The sequence below is a fragment of the Rhinoderma darwinii genome, assembly GCF_050947455.1.
Source record: "Rhinoderma darwinii isolate aRhiDar2 chromosome 5 unlocalized genomic scaffold, aRhiDar2.hap1 SUPER_5_unloc_55, whole genome shotgun sequence".
Lineage (NCBI taxonomy): Eukaryota > Metazoa > Chordata > Amphibia > Anura > Rhinodermatidae > Rhinoderma > Rhinoderma darwinii.
Window position 1 is genome coordinate 845,188 of NW_027461815.1, and position 24,132 is coordinate 869,319.

At 47.0% G+C, this 24,132-nt stretch overlaps 1 protein-coding gene across 1 annotated transcript in view; it reads right to left on the reverse strand.

The window, feature by feature from the left end:
- Positions 1-7,641: 7,641 nt before the first annotated feature.
- Positions 7,642-24,132, reverse strand: part of FAM83H (family with sequence similarity 83 member H) — a 45,373-nt gene continuing 28,882 nt past the window's right edge. Inside the window, exons 2-5 of the mRNA XM_075847649.1 lie at positions 21,219-21,707; positions 17,328-17,492; positions 12,629-12,753; positions 7,642-12,272 (exon numbers count right to left, since the gene is read on the reverse strand). Of these exons, the coding sequence (XP_075703764.1) occupies positions 9,617-12,272; positions 12,629-12,753; positions 17,328-17,492; positions 21,219-21,674 (3,402 nt within the window). The 5' untranslated portion in view covers positions 21,675-21,707 and the 3' untranslated portion in view covers positions 7,642-9,616. The remainder of the gene's footprint in view (positions 12,273-12,628; positions 12,754-17,327; positions 17,493-21,218; positions 21,708-24,132) is intronic.

A 24,132-nucleotide genomic window follows, 5' to 3' on the forward strand; every position in this document is an offset into this window, starting at 1 on the left:
CAGACACTACATCTCCTCTGTGTACATCTTATACCGATCCTATATACAGACACTACATCTCCTCTGTGTACATCTTATACCGATCCTATATACAGATACTACATCTCCTCTGTGTACATCTTATACTGATCCTATATACAGATACTACATCTCCTCTGTATACATCTTATACTGATCCTATATACAGACACTACATCTCCTCTGTGTACATCTTATACTGATCCTATATACAGACACTACATCTCCTCTGTATACATCTTATACTGATCCTATATACAGACACTACATCTCCTCTGTGTACATCTTATACCGATCCTATATACAGATACTACATCTCCTCTGTATACATCTTATACTGATCCTATATACAGACACTACATCTCCTCTGTGTACATCTTATACTGATCCTATATACAGACACTACATCTCCTCTGTATACATCTTATACTGATCCTATATACAGACACTACATCTCCTCTGTGTACATCTTATACCGATCCTATATACAGATACTACATCCCCTCTGTGTACATCTTATACTGATCCTATATACAGACACTACATCTCTGTGTACATCTTATACTGATACTTATACAGACACTACATCTCCTCTGTGTACATCTTATACTGATCCTATATACAGATACTACATCTCCTCTGTGTACATCTTATACCGATCCTATATACAGATACTACATCTCCTCTGTGTACATCTTATACCGATCCTATATACAGATACTACATCTCCTCTGTGTACATCTTATACCGATCCTATATACAGATACTACATCTCCTCTGTGTACATCTTATACTGATCCTATATACAGACACTACATCTCTGTATACATCTTATACTGATCCTATATACAGACACTACATCTCCCCTGTGTACATCTTATACCGATCCTATATACAGATACTACATCTCCTCTGTATACATCTTATACTGATCCTATATACAGATACTACATCTCCTCTGTGTACATCTTATACTGATCCTATATACAGACACTACATCTCCTCTGTGTACATCTTATACTGATCCTATATACAGACACTACATCTCCTCTGTGTACGTCTTATACTGATCCTATGTACAGATACTACATCTCCTCTGTGTACATCTTATACTGATCCTATATACAGACACTACATCTCCTCTGTATACATCTTATTCTGATCCTATATACAGACACTACATCTCCTCTGTGTACATTATACTGATCCTATATACAGATACTACATCTCCTCTGTGTACATCTTATACTGATCCTATATACAGATACTACATCTCCTCTGTGTACATCTTATACTGATCCTATATACAGACACTACATCTCCTCTGTGTACATCTTATACTGGTCCTATATACAGATACTACATCTCCTCTGTGTACATCTTATACCGGTCCTATATACAGACACTACATCTCCTCTGTATACATCTTATACCGATCCTATATACAGACACTACATCTCCTCTGTGTACATCTTATACTGATCCTATATACAGACACTACATCTCCTCTGTGTACATCTTATACTGATCCTATATACAGACACTACATCTCCTCTGTGTACATCTTATACCGATCCTATATACAGATACTACATCTCCTCTGTGTACATCTTATACCGATCCTATATACAGACACTACATCTCCTCTGTGTACGTCTTATACCGATCCTATATACAGATACTACATCTCCTCTGTACATCTTATACTGATCCTATATACAGACACTACATCTCCTCTGTGTACATCTTATAGTGATCCTATATACAGACACTACATCTCCTCTGTATACATCTTATAGTGATCCTATATACAGACACTACATCTCCTCTGTGTACGTCTTATACCGATCCTATATACAGATACTACATCTTCTCTGTACATCTTATACTGATCCTATATACAGACACTACATCTCCTCTGTGTACATCTTATAGTGATCCTATATACAGACACTACATCTCCTCTGTATACATCTTATAGTGATCCTATATACAGACACTACATCTCCTCTGTGTACATCTTATACCGATCCTATATACAGACACTACATCTCCTCTGTGTACTTCTTATACTGATCCTATATACAGACACTACATCTCCTCTGTGTACATCTTATACTGATCCTATATACAGACACTACATCTCCTCTGTGTACATCTTATACTGATCCTATATACAGACACTACATCTCCTCTGTATACATCTTATACTGATCCTATATACAGACACTACATCTCCTCTGTGTACATCTTATACTGATCCTATATACAGACACTACATCTCCTCTGTGTACATCTTATACTGATCCTATATACAGACACTACATCTCCTCTGTGTACATCTTACACTGATCCTATATACAGATACTACATCTCCTCTGTGTACATCTTATACTGATCCTATATACAGACACTACATCTCCTCTGTGTACATCTTATACTGATACTTATACAGACACTACATCTCCTCTGTGTACATCTTATACTGATCCTATATACAGATACTACATCTCCTCTGTGTACATCTTATACCGATCCTATATACAGATACTACATCTCCTCTGTGTACATCTTATACTGATCCTATATACAGACACTACATCTCCTCTGTGTACATCTTATACTAATCCTATATACAGATACTACATCTCCTCTGTGTACGTCTTATACTGATCCTATATACAGATACTACATCTCCTCTGTGTACATCTTATACTGATCCTATATACAGACACCACATCTCCTCTGTGTACATCTTATACTGATCCTATATACAGACACTACATCTCCTCTGTGTACATCTTATACTGATCCTATATACAGACACTACATCTCCTCTGTGTACATCTTATACTGATCCTATATACAGACACTACATCTCCTCTGTGTACGTCTTATACTGATCCTATATACAGACACTACATCTCCTCTGTGTACGTCTTATACCGATCCTATATACAGACACTACATCTCCTCTGTGTACATCTTATACTGATCCTATATACAGATACTACATCTCCTCTGTGTACATCTTATACTGATCCTATATACAGACACTACATCTCCTCTGTGTACATCTTATACTGATCCTATATACAGACACTACATCTCCTCTGTGTACGTCTTATACTGATCCTATATACAGACACTACATCTCCCCTGTGTACATCTTATACCGATCCTATATACAGATACTACATCTCCTCTGTGTACATCTTATACCGATCCTATATACAGACACTACATCTCCTCTGTGTACATTATACTGATCCTACATCTCCTCTGTATACATCTTATACTGATCCTATATACAGACACTACATCTCCTCTGTATACATCTTATTCTGATCCTATATACAGACACTACATCTCCTCTGTGTACATCTTATACTGATCCTATATACAGACACTACATCTCCTCTGTGTACGTCTTATACTGATCCTATATACAGACACTACATCTCCTGTGTACATCTTATACTGATCCTATATACAGATACTACATCTCCTCTGTGTACATCTTATACTGATCCTATATACAGATACTACATCTCCTCTGTGTACATCTTATACCGATCCTATATACAGACACTACATCTCCTCTGTGTACATCTTATACTGATCCTATATACAGATACTACATCTCCTCTGTGTACATCTTATACCGATCCTATATACAGACACTACATCTCCTCTGTGTACATCTTATACTGATCCTATATACAGATACTACATCTCCTCTGTATACATCTTATACTGATCCTATATACAGACACTACATCTCCTCTGTGTACATCTTATACCGATCCTATATACAGACACTACATCTCCCCTGTGTACATCTTATACCGATCCTATATACAGATACTACATCTCCTCTGTGTACATTATACTGATCCTATATACAGACACTACATCTCCTCTGTGTACATCTTATACTGATCCTATATACAGACACTACATCTCCTCTGTGTACATCTTATACTGATCCTATATACAGACACTACATCTCCTCTGTGTACATCTTATACTGATCCTATATACAGACACTACATCTCCTCTGTACATCTTATACTGATCCTATATACAGACACTACATCTCCTCTGTATACATCTTATACTGATCCTATATACAGACACTACATCTCCTCTGTATACATCTTATACTGATCCTATATACAGACACTACATCTCCTGTGTACATCTTATACTGATCCTATATACAGACACTACATCTCCTCTGTGTACATCTTACACTGATCCTATATACAGACACTACATCTCCTCTGTATACATCTTATACTGATCCTATATACAGATACTACATCTCCTCTGTGTACATCTTATACTGATCCTATATACAGACACTACATCTCCTCTGTACATCTTATACTGATCCTATATACAGATACTACATCTCCTCTGTGTACATCTTATACCGATCCTATATACAGACACTACATCTCCCCTGTGTACATCTTATACTGATCCTATATACAGACACTACATCTCCTCTGTATACATCTTATACCGATCCTATATACAGACACTACATCTCCTCTGTGTACATCTTATACTGATCCTATATACAGATACTACATCTCCCCTGTGTACATCTTATACCGATCCTATATACAGACACTACATCTCCTCTGTGTACATCTTATACTGATCCTATATACAGATACTACATCTCCTCTGTGTACATCTTATACCGATCCTATATACAGATACTACATCCCCACTGTGTACATCTTATACCGATCCTATATACAGATACTACATCTCCTCTGTGTACATCTTATACCGATCCTATATACAGATACTACATCCCCACTGTGTACATCTTATACTGATCCTATATACAGACATTACATCTCCTCTGTGTACATCTTATACCGATCCTATATACAGATACTACATCTCCCCTGTGTAGTGTACGTCTTATACTCGGCTGGTATAATAGGGCCTTTAGACGTGGACATTGGACCCTCCGGACAGATAACGTTTCACCCTCAAGACCACCACCTCCGCACAGGGTGCACTACCCTCCTCCAGCCTGCAGATGTCACTGTGACTACATCCCATCTCAGATCACACCTCCACGTTTACAGCTGCGGACTTGCTCCACTGTATGATAATGGCAGCCGTGCATCAAAACTGAATATTCGGCCAAATATTGTCTGGTCTGAGCTGATGGTTTATCTTAGCAGGAACATTGCTCTATATTTATGCCTAGCACTGCAATAGAAAGTTAAAGGGGCTCTCTCACTGAAAGCCCCCGTCCATATGTCCTATTAGGGAAACTCTGTCATTGAGGAGGGGGCAGTGCTCGGGACCAGTGGAAAGCTCCAAATACTGCCTGGGTTATTCTCTTGTATTCAGGGTCTTACCAATTTACTGTCCATGACCGCCCTGTGTGAACTTATCATTTCCGACCGTCCAGACTAGTCTCACCTTTACTGCGCTCGTTCCAGGTCAATATTCCTTTCTTTACCAAAAACAAGAACCTCCCAACAGAAGAAGGAAAACCTTCCACCTCATGGCAGCAGCTCCTTCACTCATCATCATTCTAGGTGACCTTCTATAATTTCGTATTAATATTTCATTGTATTGAAGACCGGGGGTAAGATGCTCAGGACCCTCAGTGATAGACCTCTTGTTTTGTAATTAGGTACTCGGAACCTCCGTGTTGAGTGTCATTGGTCTCCCCTCTCCCGTGCGTTGGATAATCAAGAATCTTGGTGTTGGGCATCATTGATTTTCCCCTTCGGTTGAGTTTGGATACTGGAGAACTTCAGGGTTGGGCATGTTGAGTTGGACACTTGGAGGTCTGTGTTGGGTGACATTATTCTTCTTCTCTCTACTATGTTGGTTCTGGATACTTGAGAGCCTCAGTGTTGGGTGATTTTATTCTTCCCTCTGTTGTGTTGGATAATCAGGATCTTCAGGGTGGGGTGGCATTGGTCTTCCACATCTGTTGTGTTGGATTTGGATATTTGGAAGCCTCCGCTTTGGGCGACATCTTTCCTCCCGCTTGATGTAGGATACTTGAGAATACGAGTGTTGGGCAACATTGGTATTCCCCTCTGTACTGTTGGTGCGGGGGGGGGGGGGGGGGAGTCACTGGTCTCCCAACTCTGTCAGGTGGTGGCTGGATACTCTGGAGCCTGTGTGTTGGTTGGTATTACCCTTCTCCGCTATTGTGTTGGATATTCGGACCCTCACTGTTGGGTGACATTGTTCTTCCCCTTCTTTTGAGTTTGGATACTCAGGAACCCCAGTGCTCGGTGACATTACTCTTCTCCCTTCTGCGGTGGTGGTTGTCGAAAGTCTCAGTGTCGGGTGACTTTGGTGTTTGCCCTCTGTGTTGGATATTCGGGAGCCTTACTGTTGGGCGACATTGCTCTTCCTCTTTTCTTGAGTTTAGATATTCCAGAACCTCAGTGTTTGGTGACATAACTCTTCTCTCTTCTGCTGTTTTATTGTGGATATTCACAAGCCTTTTTGTTGGACAACATCGCTCTTCCCCTCTGTTGAGTTGGACAGTTGGAGGCCTCAGTGTTCGGTGACATTACTCTTATCACCTCTGTTGTGTTGGATATTCAGAGCCTCGTTGTTGGGTGACCTTGTTCTTCCGCATCTATTGAGGTTGGATACTCCAGAACCTCAGCGTTGAGTTGGGCTCTTGGAGACCTCAGCGTTCGGTGACATTACTCTTCTCCCTTCCACTGTGTCGGGTGGCTTTGGTTTTCTTCCCTCTGGTGTGTTGGATATTCGGGAGGCTCGTTGTTGAGTGACATTCTTCTGTTGAGTTGGGGTTTGAGGAGTTGAGTAGCGGGCGCTGTTGCTCTCCCACATCTGTGGTGTTACCATCAGATATTTGTTTGCAGCTCCCACCAACAATCTTATGTCTACAGGCCCTGTCCTATGTCAGGGAAGATAAATCAGACATGTTGTATTTTTCAGATTCTATTCTCTCCCAGATGAGTGATGAAGACGACGCCAACGATCATTTGTGTCTGAGCCGGCTTTACGACTTCTATACCGGCCGTACCGGAGCTCCATTTTCTTCTCGGTTAATGGGAAGGAATCACAGAATAAGCCTGTCACATATTGAAGAGTTTTATCCTTGTCTTTGCCCTTTTCTCTCTGGACTGTACACATTATATCTGGAAATCTCATCTCCTTGGTCGTCCTCTTCAGTAACGTTTTTCAAACTTTCATTACCCGCTTCTGAATTACATGGGTCGGCTACACGGGTAACAGGTGCTGGGTGACTATTCCAGAACCCATAGGAGTTGTCACGCTGCTGAGCCCAGGCTTATAAACCTCTTCGTAGGCCGGTTTTTACTGTGGTTCTGAACCAGGAAGCTCAGGATGAACAGAGTTCTAGGTCCCTCCTGGATTTATGGAATTGTAGAAGGGACACAATGACCTCACGATACAGACTAATCCCTGTGATGATCATTAGTAACAGTCCTGGGTCTGTGGCCGGGATCTATCAGGCTTCTGAGGGGATGTGCGGAGTCCATAAATCCCAGTCTACAGTCATCAACATTATATTGTGAATAAAGTCGGGGTGTGAACCCGGATGTAAAAGACAAGAAGCAGGAACACAACTTGAGAAGAATGGCTTTATTTCTGCACATTTAACCTGAGCCAATAAAATCTGTCTTTATTCTAGTCTTTGCGCTGCCCCCTACAGGCACCAGGAGGGAAGTGCATGTACAATGATTGAAAATTTCACATCCATCAATGCTTCTTATACAATTCTACCCTTACATTAAATATCCAATCACAATAGACATAAGACATTCACCATATAAAGCAGAGCATCACAACACTACACCTCGTAGTCACTGAGTGTCAGCTCTGCAGCCCACCCCCAACTCCTATAAAATGAATCCACCATCGGGATACATATCAGTAGTAATAAAATCAGTGCTTCTACAGCCTTGGTCGGTTGTGCTACACGGAGCTCTGAGAGGACCAACACCCTCAGAATAATACAGCAGGTGATCGATCAGGACTCCAATATTGGGGTTGTGGCAATAAAATCGGGACTACACTGATGCTGTGGGACTATAACTCCAAGGCTGGCAATCCATATTGAGAGCAGTCATCGAGCGCTGGTTCTGAACCCACCGGACCCTTATTGTTCACCATACAAGCCGGGCTATCTGGATTGTCCAGTCCCACGGAAGTAAAAAGTATTTTGTGTTTCAATTCCTCACCAAGATGTCTGAACGTAAACAAGGAGTATGTCCATTCGCTGACAGCAAGCAGAGGCTGAAAAGCCGTCCTGACTTCATCCTGCTCACACAGCAGATGGTCTTGTTACAATGTACCAGTACAGGTAAGAGCTGGAGTCTAGCGCAGGAGAAAGATTTGTGCTGCTGCTCACAGAGGATTATCTATGCACAAATCTCGCTCCCATCTTGGACTCCAGGCTGATCGCTTCTGGGGTTGTTACATTGTATCGGTAGAGCTATGTAAGCAGGACTAGATCAGGATGGGTTTCCAGCCTCCGAATGTAAACACTAATATTTTGTATTCACTGACCGCAAGCAGAGATCTTGAAATGGTGATGAATTGGAACACAAAGTCTATTAGAAGGTTGCACAACTTTTTACTCCACAACGATAAAGCTTCATTTACAGAAGATACGACCCGCCCTTTAACTTTCGGCCTCCGTATTTATAAGAATCTCTCTCTGCTGCTCGTCTTGAATGAATATCATTTCTTTATTTTCCCACTTTCAGGTTATTTTTTATAAACTAGAATTCTATTCGCTTAGATCCTACAATACGACGGTGGAAGAGTAAACAGCGTAGTGACGGCCTATTTCACTGCCTCCATCTTGGTAATGAATACATCCACAGCTCCGACGGCTTCACGTAGCATTGCACGACCGAACACCTTCGTTACTGTGGGCGACGTCGGATTTGGTGCCACCATCATTCACGGGTTTTTCATACTGCTAGGACATATACAGCTATTTACAAATGGTAGAAAAATAATGAGACGTTCAGTGCTTCATCCGGCAGGGAATACTGCGACTCCAAGCGTCCACCTGGAAGTTCTCTCCATTCACTGACTGGTACCAGACAGATTTTTCCCTTCTAAATAAATTAATGTTCGAATATCTATAGCAGGCCAGCTGTGTCAGGAAGCTTCGAGCTACAAGTCCCAGCATGTCACAAACATAATGGGACTTGTAGTTCAAGAACGAGCCCTTACGGAACGTTAATGAAGGTAGATATGGAGGGGAGGAGAAGTCGTGGCCCAAGACAAAAGCTGCTCTGCTCCCGGACCCCACGTTCAAGGCACCAGTGGAATCGTTCTTTGGTAACAAGTCTAGAGGTCGGTACCGTTTCTGAAGGTCCAGATCATTTTATTCTCTGTCGGACCAGTTCATTGAAAGATTTCTCCTGTTCCGTGTAGTTTCTATACATTAATACGAAAGTTTCCATGACAAGTCCGCCTGGAGGCATCTCCATATTAGAACTCTGCGGTAATTCATAACACAAAAGAACCCTCAGGATATTTGAGGTGTTATTGGCACCAGATGGAAACACTTGTATCGAGTCTACGGTCATTTTTTAATCAGAGTTCCTAATTTCCCAAACAGTTTCCCCACTTTCTTATCCTTGGAGTCGTCCTCACTTTCCTCCACTGGGTTCGGTTCTTCCTTTTTACAGAACACTTCGAACCTACTGTAGACTCGTTTTTCCTTCCTGATGCTCTCCATCCGCTTTAGCAGGTTATCTCTGTCCTCAGGAGAGGTCGGGGAAGGTCGTGAGAAACGGGTTCGGCTTAGAAAGCTTCCCGTCCTGGTTATAGAGGTTGAATCTGGACTGGTGGTCTCTTCGGCTTTGGTCTCCGTTGAGTTGGTGTTGGCAGTGGTCACCTCTGAATCATTAGTGGTTAGAGCCTGAGACTGTTTGGCCAGCTCTGCCCTATTCTTCTGACTATTGGCAGATATTTGCTCCAAGATCACCTTGGTGTCATCTCGTAGGTTACTACTGAAGATCACATTTGAGGTTGAAGAAGACAATCTGGACTGAGAAGATGATGTGGTTTTGGGTGGGGAAGTAGAGGCTAGTTTAGTTGTCTTGTCTTCAGTCTCCACCACTGGTGTTGGCTCTGGGAACTCTGTTTTAGAGTATCGCCGGAGGGCGTTATTTTGTTTCTCTACTTTGGCTGCATCTGAAACGGCTTCTTCTTCTGCCTTTTTCTCGGTTTTTGATTGGAGAAATTGTTTGAGCCTCAAGGACCCTCTACGGATGAACTCCATTGTGGACGGCTCGGTTTTTGACAATTCTTCCTCTGATTTGGTTAGGGAGGAGGTGGGGGAAGAGATGACAGGTGTCGGGTTTTGGGACATACTTTCTAGAGCATTTCCAAACAGAAGACCGGGGTTTGGTTTGCTTGGTGGCTTTGGCACTTCAACCTCTGGAGGCTTTGGCAGGTCTATAATTTCTGTGATAATAGGTCCACTCTCTTTCGGCTCTGGTAGAGCCGCCGTGTTGCTTTCTACTGTCTGGATGCTTGAGACTCTTTGTTCAACCTTGGTAATTGAGCTCGTCTGTCTGTCTTTGCTGAAAAGGTCCTGGAACCGAGAAGTAACTGAAGATCGATATTGTGAATCAAGAAGTGTTCGGCTAAAGGAATCTTTGTCTAGAAGTTTTGACTCCAGGGATTTGTAAGCCACGGTTTCAGTAGTATTCTTTTTGTGTCCATCCTCTGTCTCCTCCTGAATGACTTTAGAGGCTGCCTTGGCTTGCACTAAGGTGGTGACTTCATTGTCTTTGTTGCCGCTTCTGTACTTCTCCAGGATCTCGGCTACTTTGGATGATGTCCTTATAGTCTCATTGTCTTGGACCACCTCGCTTGTGCTTTGCTCCCTCTGAATAACCTGTACAGCCTCGGCAGTAGAACTATGCTGCTCCAGTTTTGAGTTGCTAAATATGAGGGATGATCTTAATCGGGAACTTCTTTGAATCAACGGGTTAGTCCGAGACCGGAAAGAATCATGTCTTGATAAGAACGAATCTTCTTTCTCCTTCTCGAACATGGACATCTCTTTGCTGGTGTCTACCGCCATAGGGACTTCAGTAACAGCTAATATTGGTTTATACGGGGGGATGGGATCAGTAGAATACTTTGCCAATGTCTCAATTGTAAGTACAGGTTTTTCCATAGGAATTGGGGATTCATCAAAAGGTTCTGAATCCAGAGCCATTACTATACCTTCTTCTTCATGGTCTGGCTGAATTCCACTCAAGTATGAGGAGATGCGCCAGCTGCGTAAACCTTGTTTGTTGTCCTGAACTTTTTTATCTGCATCTTGATCTTGGAAAAACTGCTTTTGCTCGGAGCTCTGCTTCTGTGTGGGTGACATTTGACACATGAACTTCTGACGCGCTTGTGATCTTTGACCAAATCTTCCTTCGCTCCCTAGTGCCACCTGGTCGGAGCCATGTCTGACCTCTCGGGATGAGTTGGAGGGGTTATAGCCTAGTCTTGAGGTGTGTAGACCCTCAATGGCGTTGGTACCTTCTCCCTGCAAAGCTTTATAAGAGGGAAACCTGGAATCCATGTCATCCGTGTCTTGCAAACCCTGTCGGTTGCCCCGGATCTTTTCGAAGAGCCCCTGAGTCCTCCCCGTACGCCCTGAATCCATTTGTATATACTGACTTTTCTGAAACTGACTTGACTGGAAGCGGTACTCGTTATTATCAGTGTTCATGAAGGTTTGCCTCGCGTACTGCTTAGACGCAGAGTAGTTCTCAAAAGTGCCTTCTGCAAAGCTGTGCCTCTTGTAGGCATCAATGTCCAATTGTTTGTTCTGCATGAAAGACATCTGCATGTTATCCATCTGGTCTGGAAACTTCGGCCCGTGAAATCTCATGCCGGAAGTATCCATTGCGTGTCTCATCATTTCGTCTTTGCGGAACGACTGCAAAAAATTGCGGTCATGATCTACACCATAGGAGTTGAAAGAGTTCTGGGAGCTGTCATCCCTGGGGTACATGAAGTGAAGCTTTCGATCAAGGTAAGGGCGGGGGCCGCCAAATGGAACCATCCCCATGTACGGTTTTTCCATCTTGATCAGGGCATTCTCAGGGGGGATTAGAGGGTCAGACTGGGCAAACAGAATCCGGAACTCTTCATCGAAGCTTGAAACCAGTTCTCCTTGGAAGATGTGAGCCATGCTGCGATGGATCTTCTCAAATGACCACATGAAGCTGTGAAAACAGATGAACACGGCATTAGTCTCAATAGAAATCTGCAAAAATTCACACTCAAGACTCAATTATGTCAAAATATTCTCCTGCTGGGTGGTAACCCCCAATGGCAGCCATTACTGTGCCCTCAGGGATCTTCACCCAGTTTTCCACCATTCTATTAACCTGAACAGTTTATCAATCCACATTGCTGCTCTAGTCCTCGGCCTGTGTCTGTCTTCACCTCCGTTCTGAAATCCTATTCATAAACTAAGTTGCTCAGGATGAATAGAGCCATGGGGTTATAGAAGATACAAAATACAATGAGCCCGGAAAAGTTTTCTAACATTAGATGAAGGGTCTCGCGGGCAGCTCACCTGTATGTACCACTCAACACCACCGTACAGTCCACCAACATAAACTTCTCCAGGAGGTTCCCCTTGAAGGTGGTGCCCGACCTGCAGAAATATGTGGGGCCAGAGATGGTCCGCACCCTCAGGAACTACAAAGAAAGAAGAGTCACATAAATATATCGCATTCCAGCATTCACATATTGCACAAAGATCTGTGATATCCTGGTCCACAGTTTATGTTGATGACGAGACCTTTTCATGGCCACAAGTACTAAATATCACCCACAATATCCCAATGCTACAGCGGCACACCGAGGATGCCAGGACAGACGCTTCTCTTGTAGTTGGCAAGCCATCTGCCCATCCATGGTGTCTCCATTGGGGAAATTACTGGATCCGATTACCGGTGGTTTCGATTATAAAGTCCACATTATATAAATCCACAAGTTGACCACAACCAACAACATTGGCAAATGAGAGGGGGGGGGGAGAAGACTAGAAAGCATCGTCGCCCCGGTGGTGTGTGACGGAATGAACCAGCAGGTGACGCTGTTTTCATTTTTGCTATAACGACCCCTCCGCTCCATACTCCGCCGTCTGCAACGGTTTCTGACCAGACATTTATGGATATGACTCTACTGGAGTTACTGTACTTGGCGGCGAATTTCCCACGTGAGACAAGAGGGTTATAAATCGCTCAGATAGACGTCACACAAACAGCCAAAGAGAAAAAAAAAAAGTTCAGAAATGTTGTGGGGGCAATTTGAAAGCCAAGTAATGATTGTGTCCGATTGTTTAGAAGTTTCATGAGGGGCCATTACTGGTCACAGGGTCAAGAAAATTCCTTGGGGGTCATTATGCCGGCCAGTATTAAGCTGCTGTGTAATAGGACCAGGTTATATACTGACGGCCATACATAGTCAATATTTTGACCCAGAGGTGCAGCTTGGAGCTCCTGGTCCCTCATGCACCTGGACCCGGGTCTGTCGGTATTGCACCCCTTATAATTGCACCCCTGTTTCAGCCCACTGATTGCTGGGTCGGCTTCGCTTGCAGCGATACAGTCAGGTAGATTGGACGGTGAGGACAGGACCGTGGGACAGGTGGCAAATGAGACAAGCTCCTGAGGCGTGGCCACAATGTCATTATAGGAGCAGGGAGTCACACCTGGGTGGGGGAGAAACAGGATATATACAGGTAAATACAGGGACGGGAGACAAGAGAGTCATCATTAGTATTAATATAGGAGATGAACAGCAAGAGGACAAGTCCCAACCCACCAGCGCACTGCAGGCTGCGGAAGGACATGAGGTTAGGCTGCGGCCAAGTGATGACTTGGGTCTAATCCAGCCACGCAGCATGGGTGACGAGGCGATGCCCTGTGGTGGTTTAGTGCAGCTTTGCCCCCTAGTGGAACACGGAGATTGTGTGAGGATCGCAGGAACCTGTAATTTTACCATGAGCGACCAAAAGTCGTAGCGGTGCCCAATCCCAATATGGCGTCACCTGGCGCTAAAGTCATGTTACTGCAGATCACATTTATTCCGATAGGCCGCTATGTGATGACTGACACATACAGAACAGACCGAGTCGTCCTCTCGCCCCAGTCGTCCTCTCGCCCCAGTCGTCCTCTCGCCATCATCTTGTTTGGAGCAGTCTCAATCATTTAGAGCGCGGTTTTATTTGTCTTATTTGTGTAAACTTTTGGAAAAACACGAGTCGGCCAAGTAAAATTTCCAGTAATGACCCCCGCAGTGAACACTCCAGAGAGACCGCTCCTCTGCCCTGAGGGGATGATACTCAAACAGAGTCCAAGGAGCGGAACCCAGGACTTATAAAAATACAAGACGTGTGTGCCTCAGATCAGAATGTATGAATATTTAGGGTGTATTCACACACGGCAGATTTTGTTGCAGAAATTTCTGCCACTGAAGATCAGTTTTATTTATCTGAATGTGGTGGTTTCTGCAGCAGGTGCCGGGATTTCTGATTTTCAGACGCAGAAGTTTCTACAACAAAATCTTTTGCGTGTTAATCCACCCTAAGTAGGAGGAAAGAACAAAAAAGAAGAGAAAATGAGACAAGGAAAAGAGTGGGAAAGGAGGTGAAGGAAAGACGAGGAAATGAGTGGGAAAGGAGGTGAAGGAAAGACGAGGAAATGAGTGGGAAAGAAGGGGAAGGAAAGACAAGGAAATGAGTGGGAAAGAAGGGGAAGGAAAGACGAGGAAATGAGTGGGAAAGAAGGGGAAGGAAAGACAAGGAAATGAGTGGGAAAGAAGGGGAAGGAAAGACGAGGAAATGAGTGGGAAAGAAGGGGAAGGAAAGACGAGGAAATGAGTGGGAAAGAAGGGGAAGGAAAGACGAGGAAATGAGTGGGAAAGAAGGGGAAGGAAAGACAAGGAAATGAGTGGGAAAGAAGGGGAAGGAAAGACAAGGAAATGAGTGGGAAAGAAGGGGAAGGAAAGACGAGGAAATGAGTGGGAAAGAAGGGGAAGGAAAGACGAGGAAATGAGTGGGAAAGAAGGGGAAGGAAAGACGAGGAAATGAGTGGGAAAGAAGGGGAAGGAAAGACGAGGAAATGAGTGGGAAAGAAGGGGAAGGAAAGACGAGGAAATGAGTGGGAAAGGTGGTGAAGGAAAGACGAGGAAATGAGTGGGAAAGAAGGGGAAGGAAAGACAAGGAAATGAGTGGGAAAGAAGGGGAAGGAAAGACGAGGAAATGAGTGGGAAAGAAGGGGAAGGAAAGACAAGGAAATGAGTGGGAAAGAAGGGGAAGGAAAGACGAGGAAATGAGTGGGAAAGAAGGAGAAGGAAAGACAAGGAAATGAGTGGGAAAGAAGGGGAAGGAAGGAAAGACAAGGAAAAAAGAGTCAAAAAGGAGGAAGGAAAAGAAAGGAAAGAAGAAAAGGTTGGTATGGGAAGGAGGAACGGAAAGAAAGAAAACGAGGACGGAAAAAGGGAGGGAACGATAAGACAAGGAAAAGAGTAGAAACGGAGGGGAGGAAAAGAGTGGGAAAGGAAGAAAAGACAAGGAAATTAGTGGGAAAGAAGAGGAAGGAAAGACAAGGAAAAGGAAGGAAAGATAAGGAAAAGAATGGCAAAGGAGGGAAAGGAAGAAAAAACAAGGAAAAGAGTGGGAAAGAAGGAGGAGAAGGAAAGAAAATTATCTTTCGGCGCCCCACCCCACTCACAGTAAAATGACCATCAGCCCGCCACTCACAGATTCCCACTGTAGATAGTGCCACACAGCCCCCTTGTAGGTAGTGCCACACAGCCCCCTTGTAGGTAGTGCCACACAGCACCCTTGTAGGTAGTGCCACACCGCCCACTGGTAGGCAGTTCCACAGAGCCCCCTGGTAGGTAGTGCCATACAGCCCCCTTGTAGTGCCACACAGCCCCCTTGTAGTGCCACACAGCCCCCTTGTAGTGCCATACAGCCCCCCTGTAGGTAGTACCACACAGCCCCCCTGTAGGTAGTACCACACAGCCCCCCTGTAGGTAGTGCCACAGAGCCCCCTGGTAGGTAGTGCCATACAGCCCCCTTGTAGATAGCACCCCCCCTTCCTGTAGACAGCGTCACTGTAGCTTCCTGAAGGAGCGGAATCCCCGTATGCCTGGGGATTGCGCTCTTGGATGGAAAGCTTGATGTCTCTGTCTATATATGGACAGGGGCAACTCCTGAAGCGGGATCCCCATCCACAGCATTGCCGACTCTGTCCATAAATGAGAGGAATCCCCGGTCACAGAGAGATCAAGCGCTCCATCCAGGAGCGGAATCCCAGGCCACACTGGGATTCTGCTCCTTCAGGGAGCTACAGTGGAGCTAGTTGATAGCAGAGCAGGGAGATACCTCCCTGCTCTGCTATAGTGGCGTCGCCACCGCTGTAGTAGCCGCAGAGGGTGTTAGCGGTGCTCCCTCATGCCTGGTGTCACCGCTACCAGCTGCTATAGCGGTAGCCACGCAACCGAGTGAAGTGCCCTGGCGGAAAGATGGCTGCTAAATCGCCTGGCCCGGGCGCTTCTGAAACAAGCAGGGGAAGGGAGCCAGCGCAGCGCTCCCTTCCACCTGCTGGAGTGATGCGCCCTGTGCAATGGCACAGGTCGCACACCCCTAAGGCCGACCCTGCCTCCAGTCCCTGTATAACCCCCTGCAGATTCTAGTATTGCAACACAGAGAGGAGTCCTCTGTACAGGGTTTACAGCTCACATTTAATATCTCCACATCATATACATCAGGTATTCATGACCTTTGCACCCGGCGTGTTGCTGAGCATTCTGGGAATTTACAATCAGCAGCTGCTGCACTTCAACCCTTCCCAGCAGCGTGCGTTGTTTACGAATGGTGCAGAGAAAAAGAGTTGTCCCACCCGAACAGTAATTACTCATGGAGGAGATCAGCGGCTGCACAGACATGAACAGAGACAATAAATGTTCCGCATAATGCTCTGCTACAAGACCAACACCACAGATAGAGGAACCTCGGGGCGCTGTGCGGGAGGGGGACAAAGGTGGGAGCACCCGTACAAGGGATTTATCTCAGGAGCATACAGCTCCGCAAGAGGCGTAACATGGAGATCCTGCCCCCACCTACCATGTACCCTATAATAGACACAAGGGACCTGGGAGGGACCTCTGCAACCCCCAGTAGCTACACCGCCTTTCTACAGCGGAGACTTCAGAACAAGATCCGCACCTAGTGAGGGGTCATTCTCTGGTGGTCTCACCTCAACAAAGTTTAGGTTGACCCTGCATTTAGACGCCATGTCAAGAAAGTGCTGAGAGTTCATCTCATCCAGGATGATGTAGACTGGAACACGTCGTGCGGCAGCGTCCAGGAGGTCTGAGAGGATGTCCACGTCCGTGAAGATGTCCATGACAATCCCGATGACCTGAGGAGAAACATGAAGAGGACACAATTTAATACCAGAAACAAAATATACAAATAAAAACAGGACGGTGGCAATTTCCCGGAGATAATCAGTAAATGTGTTATGCTGGAGAGGGACAAAGGGGTCAAAAAAGGTCAGAGGAGTAAGAGTTGTCTGGAAGCAGCTGGTCTTCCTAAAGGGCCTAATGGGGACAGAGGGATCTGGAGGGAGGTCAGAGGAGTCTAAAGGGAGGTCAAAAGAGTCTAAAGGGAGGTCAAAAGAGTCTAAAGGGAGGTCAAAAGAGTCGGGAGGGAGGTCAAAAGAGTCGGGAGGGAGGTCAAAAGAGTCGGGAGGGAGGTCAAAAGAGTCGGGAGGGAGGTCAAAAGAGTCGGGAGGGAGGACCCGAAGAGTCGGGAGGGAGGACCCGAGGAGTCGGGAGGGAGGAGTCGGGAGGGAGGACCCGAGGAGTCGGGAGGGAGGACCCGAGGAGTCGGGAGGGAGGACCCGAGGAGTCGGGAGGGAGGACCCGAGGAGTCTAGAGGGAGGACCCGAGGAGTCTAGAGGGAGGACCCGAGGAGTCTAGAGGGAGGACCCGAGGAGTCTAGAGGGAGGACCCGAGGAGTCTAGAGGGAGGACCCGAGGAGTCTAGAGGGAGGACCCGAGGAGTCTAGAGGGAGGACCCGAGGAGTCTAGAGGGTGGTCAGAGGAGTCTAGAGGGAGGACCCGAGGAGTCTAGAGGGAGGACCCGAGGAGTCTAGAGGGAGGACCCGAGGAGTCTAGAGGGAGGACCCGAGGAGTCTAGAGGGAGGACCCCGAGGAGTCTAGAGGGTGGTCAGAGGAGTCTAGAGGGTGGTCAGAGGAGTCTAGAGGGTGGTCAGAGGAGTCTAGAGGGAGGAGTCGGGAGGGACGACCAGAGGAGTCGGGAGGGAGGACCCGAGGAGTCGGGAGGGAGGACCCGAGGAGTCGGGAGGGAGGACCCGAGGAGTCGGGAGGGAGGACCCGAGGAGTCGGGAGGGAGGACCCGAGGAGTCTAGAGGGAGGTCCGAGGATTCGGGAGGGAGGACCAGAGGAGTCGGGACGGAGGACCCGAGGGGTCTGGCAGCAGCTTGTCCACCTCTACCAGTTACAATGAACAAGACGAGGGTCCATTTTTATGTATCTCCTGTCTTGTCGGTCAGACTGGGATTTGTGTCAGATTATGCCTGGTATTACAGGGTCATGTGACTTTTTTTTTTTTTTTTTTTCTTCACTTTTTACTGACTCCTTGGGGGGCGCTGTACCCCACACACTGACTTACATCCACTGTCAGAAAAGACGTACAGCACAAGCATCCAGCCCTAGTCCCAAGGGAACAGTTAATAGCATTCCTGGGTGACAGCCAACATTACAGTTGTCACTGCGCTTTCCCAGACTCCTGAATGACAGATGTTATGTAATGATAAGTCGCAGATACCAGGGGCAGCGCTATCGATTGTATTCAGAAACGTACGCCATTTGAGTGTCTTGGCTCACCCAGAGTTACGTTACACGTTACAACATAGGACCAGACAGCTATCCTCCCCTCTCCCACACATCAATGAGCTTTGTGCGCCCATGACCCTGTCGCCGGTTACTGGTCATCCTTCCTTGGAACACTTTTAGCCGGTATTAACCACTACATACCGGGGACACCCCACAAGACCGGGGACACCCCACAAGACCGGGAACACCCCACAAGACCGGGGACACCCCACAAGACCGGGGACACCCCACAAGACCAGAAACACCTCAAAAGACCGGGAACACCTCAAAAGACCGGGGACACCCCACAAGACCGGGGACACCCCACAAGACCAGAAACACCTCAAAAGACCAGGAACACCTCAAAACACTGATCGTTCTGGAGGGGTTGTAACCCAGTCGTCTACACATCACAATTTGGAGTTTGTCACAGTCCCTCAGATTCTTAAATTTTTCTGCTTCCAACTTCAAGAACTGACTGATCACTTGCTGCGTAATATATCCCCCCAATATATCCCCCCCAATATATCTCCCTAATATATCTCCCCTAATATAGCTCAGTCCTAATTTATTTTCTGCCCATGGCAGTCAGTGTTATTAATGTTTTGTCTGACAGATGTATGAGTACACATGACTATAGAGGTGTGTATATACACACACACACACACACAGTGCATCAGACCCTTTCACTTTCACTGTTATGTTGATCTTTGTGCTAAAATAAATTTAAAAAAAACAAACACCTTTCCCCCTCGTTCTGCCCTCAATCCCCCATAATGACAACGTGAGGACTGAATGTTTCTTCTTTACTAATATAATGAAAAGGAAAACCTGAAATCTCCCATTTTATGTCTTCACCCCGTTACTCAGCATCAGGTGAAGCCCCTCTGCAGTGATAACGGCCTCCGGTCTTCTTGGGTTTGATGCCACAAGGTTTACACTCCTGGATTTGGGGATTTTTTGCCATTCTTCTCTGCAGATCATCTCTATCTCTGTCAGGGTGGATGGTGATGTTGGTGGACGGACATTTTCAGGTCTCTCCAGAGTGTTCCAGTCAGGGTTCAGGTCCGGAGCGCTCTGGATCAGGTTTTCATTAAGAAGATCTCTGTACTTTGCTCCATTCATCTTTCCCTCAACTCTGACCAGTCTCCCTGTCCCAGTCGCTGAAAAACACCCCCACAGCATGATGACCCCCACCACCGCCATCACCACCTCCATGCTTCACTGTAGGGATGGTATTAGGCAGGTGATGGGCAGTGACTGATCTCCTCCTGACATGACGCTGCCACCACCACCACCACCATGCTTCACTGTAGGGATGGTATTGGGCAGGTGATGGTCTCCTCCAGACATGACGCTTAGTTCAATCTTGGTTTCCTCAGACCACAGAATCTTGTTTCTCACGGTCTGAGGTCCTTTAGGTGATTTTTTTTGTAACCTCCGGGCGGCTTTCATGTGTCTCTTACTGAGGAGCGGCTTCTCTCTGACCGCTGTGCCATAAAGCCCAGACTGGTGGAGCGCTGCCGTGATGGTCGACCTTCTGGAAGTTTCTCCCATCTGCTCACAGGATCTTAGGGGCTCAGCCAGAGTGACCATTGGGTTCTGGTCACATCTCTTACCAAGGTCCTTCTCCCCGATTGCTTAGTTTGGTGGAGCTGGGAAGTGTCCTGGTTGTTCCAAACTTCTTCCACGTAAGAATCATGGAGGCCGCTGTGCTCTTGGGAACTTTCAGTGCAGCAGACATTATTTTGTCCCCTTCCCCAGATCTGTCCCTCCACAGAATCCGGTCTCTGAGCTCTACCGGCAGTTCTTTCCTCCTCATGACTTGGTTTCCGATATACATTGTCAGCTGTTAGACCTTATATAGACGGGGGTGTGTCTTTACAAATCATGTCCAATCAAATAAGTTTACCACCGGTGGATCCAATCATTGTGTAGAAACATTTCACCGATTATCTAGAGATATGGGAGACCCCCGGAGCTAAATTTCAAGTGTCATAGCAAAGGGTCTCAATACTTATGTCCATGCCAAATTTGAGTTTTTTTATTTTTAATAAACTTGCAAGAAATTATAACATTCGTCACTTTGTCATTATGGAGATTGAGGGCAGAACGAGGGGGGAAAACTGGAATTTTTATTATTTCAGCACAAGAATCAACATAACGAAATATGAAAAAGGTGAAAGGGTCTGAAGATTTACAGAATACATTGAATATATGAGTATATCGGAGCAGCTGGTCTCTTACCTGTTGTGCGGACCGGATCATCCTCCGCACCTCTTCCTTTATGCTGGGGCTATCAGAGGGCGGTGGATGTATCAGGGTTGTCACCTCTGTCCCTTGAAAGCTATAGATAGTGGGCCACCCGAGGTCCAGCTCTGGAGCGGCCGTGTCTGAGTGCATGGGCCAGTAGGTCCCCGAAGAGCCGTCATCTTCCTCTTGTCCACTATAAACATGGTCTGAGTAGAGGCTTTCCTGGGTGGGCTCTGGGGGTCTTTGCAGGTATTTTGAGATGTGGTCAATTTCAGAATGACATAAGAAGTCTGGTGCCCCCTCCTCTGTGAGGAACCTCTCGTACGACTCCGGCCCTTCCTCCGCTAGAACATCAATAGCAATGCGGTAATACTCCTTATAGTGCGGGGGCAGGTAATTGGGGTCCAGAGGGTTGTCCCCCTGTGAGGAGCTCTGGGACCGACGTGCCATGGGTCTACACCAGAGGGAAGAGAGAGAAGAGACCTAGAAAGAAGCACAAAAAAACACATTACCATGTGGAATCATTACTAAAGAGACCCCAGCAGCAGAGACCCCACCAGAGGAGAACCCCACCAGAGGAGAACCCCACCAGAGGAGACGCCCACCAGAGGAGACGCCCACCAGAGGAGAACCCCACCAGAGGAGACCCCCACCAGAGGAGAACCCCACCAGAGGAGACGCCCACCAGAGGAGAACCCCACCAGAGGAGACGCCCACCAGAGGAGACGCCCACCAGAGGAGAACCCCACCAGAGGAGACCCCACCAGAGGAGACCCCACCAGAGGAGAACCCCACCAGAGGAGACGCCCACCAGAGGAGACGCCCACCAGAGGAGAACCCCACCAGAGGAGACGCCCACCAGAGGAGACGCCCACCAGAGGAGACCCCACCAGAGGAGACGCCCACCAGAGGAGACGCCCACCAGAGGAGAACCCCACCAGAGGAGACCCCCACCACCCCTGCCCAAATTCTGTAATTGACCTCTATAAGTCAGTCTGCATGGAGGGAACTTCCACAGTTTGTTCTAATTTCTCCTAATGTTTATGAGCTGAAGTTTTGGAAATGGAGGTATACTCATGCTACTATTCTCTGATAGCAGCCAGTCATAGATATGCATGCTGGGTAATGTACGTCAGTAAATTAATTCATGGTAAAACAGGAGCATGTTATTTGTCGGTTGGGTAATAGATCATCATAGACATACTATATAAGAGCGCGACATGTTGGGTGATACGACGGGGCGCCGGGAGGGAGGACGGGACGCCGGGCGAGAGGACGGGGCGCCGGGAGAGAGGACGGGGCGCCGGGAGAGAGGACGGGGCGCCGGGCGAGAGGACGGGGCGAGAGAGGACGGGGCGCCGGAAGAGAGGACGGGGCGCCGGGGGAGAGGACGGGGCGCCGGGCGAGAGGACGGGGCGCCGGGCGAGAGGACGGGGCGCCGGGCGAGAGGACGGGGCGCCGGGCGAGAGGACGGGGCGCCGGGGGAGAGGACGGGGCGCCGGGGGAGAGGACGGGGCGCCGGGGGAGAGGACGGGGCGCCGGGGGAGAGGACGGGGCGCCGTGGAGACCTCGTTGAGCAGCTCTGGGTGTGACCAGGATTTACAATGACAGCTTTTACGAATGGAATGTAAGAGGATTTGCAGATTGCAGGCTCCACTTGTGACACACACATTGTATAAATAAGTATAAAGCCGCAGCGACTCCACCCAAAACACTCAACCCAACAACGTTACATAAAGCACAAGACGCTGATCCAATGCCACAGGCTTCTGGTGAGGAGCGTGGTCTGTATCCAGCGCTGCCCTGGTCTCATAATGACAGGCATCACAACCGAGAGGTCTGAGACGTTCAGTGAGAAGTCAGGACGCCCCGGGGCACAGGACGGCCCAGGATCAACGTCTCCTACAACCAGGTGGACGGCCTGGAGCGACTGACAGCCCGGCAGAGCCCACCCTGCACCGTCACTAGGTCAGGAATGACAGACGCCTTCACATCTATGTGCAAGCCCCAACCGCTGGCGGGGGAAGAGGCAGAACACGGGGCCTCTGTGTCATCAATGTCTCATCCGACGCCATTCCTGGACTACGTGTTATATTAGACCTCGCTCAGGACTACGTAACACACACTGCTCCAACCTGTCTCCCCTGTAGCTGCTGTACTACAACTCCCAACACGCCCTGCAGTAGTTCAGTGTGGATCGCTCATTATAAACCCCAACTATAAACTAAAACAGACAAGAAGATCCAAAGACGCAACAACTCGGAGCTACGGAACCAGGATGGACGCCACAAGGAGGTCCCCGAAACTCCACCGGAAATATCAGGCCCCGGCCCGTTCCCAGCTCTAGTATAAGGGTACACGGTGTAGGGGGGACTTCAGCTCCATCACCCAGAATTGTTCCTCTCCAATTAGTCATTGACCCCTGCGGGGTCATCTGAGGGGCGTCCATGCAGCAGACATGCAGGCGGCCTCCGGGAGGTCCATTGAGGTCACGGCCCACATTTCTTAGGTTTTTTACACCCAGTCTGGTAGAGGAGATAGTTGGAGTAATTTGCGCCAAATGTAACGCATTGAGAACAATATGAGGACAAGGAGGAGGATCCATAAATCGTGTAATTCAGGACCAGAGAAGACTCGACTTCTTAGAGGAGACAGTAACGGCGGGAAGTAAAAAAGACAACAACCGCAAACAAGATGGACGAAGGCAATGAAAGAAGTCGTGGACCAGCGAGAACCAGACATCCTGGAGAAACACCACTCCTATGGGAGGCAGGAGACTCGGAGGACTAACAGCCAAGGCGGTCCTGGTCCTTAAACCCACGTTCATGTATATTTAAGGCGCAGGTTTAAGTCGCAATCTGGACTGGAGAGAAGCGGTTTTCATGGCTCCGGTCTTGTCAGTTCTCGC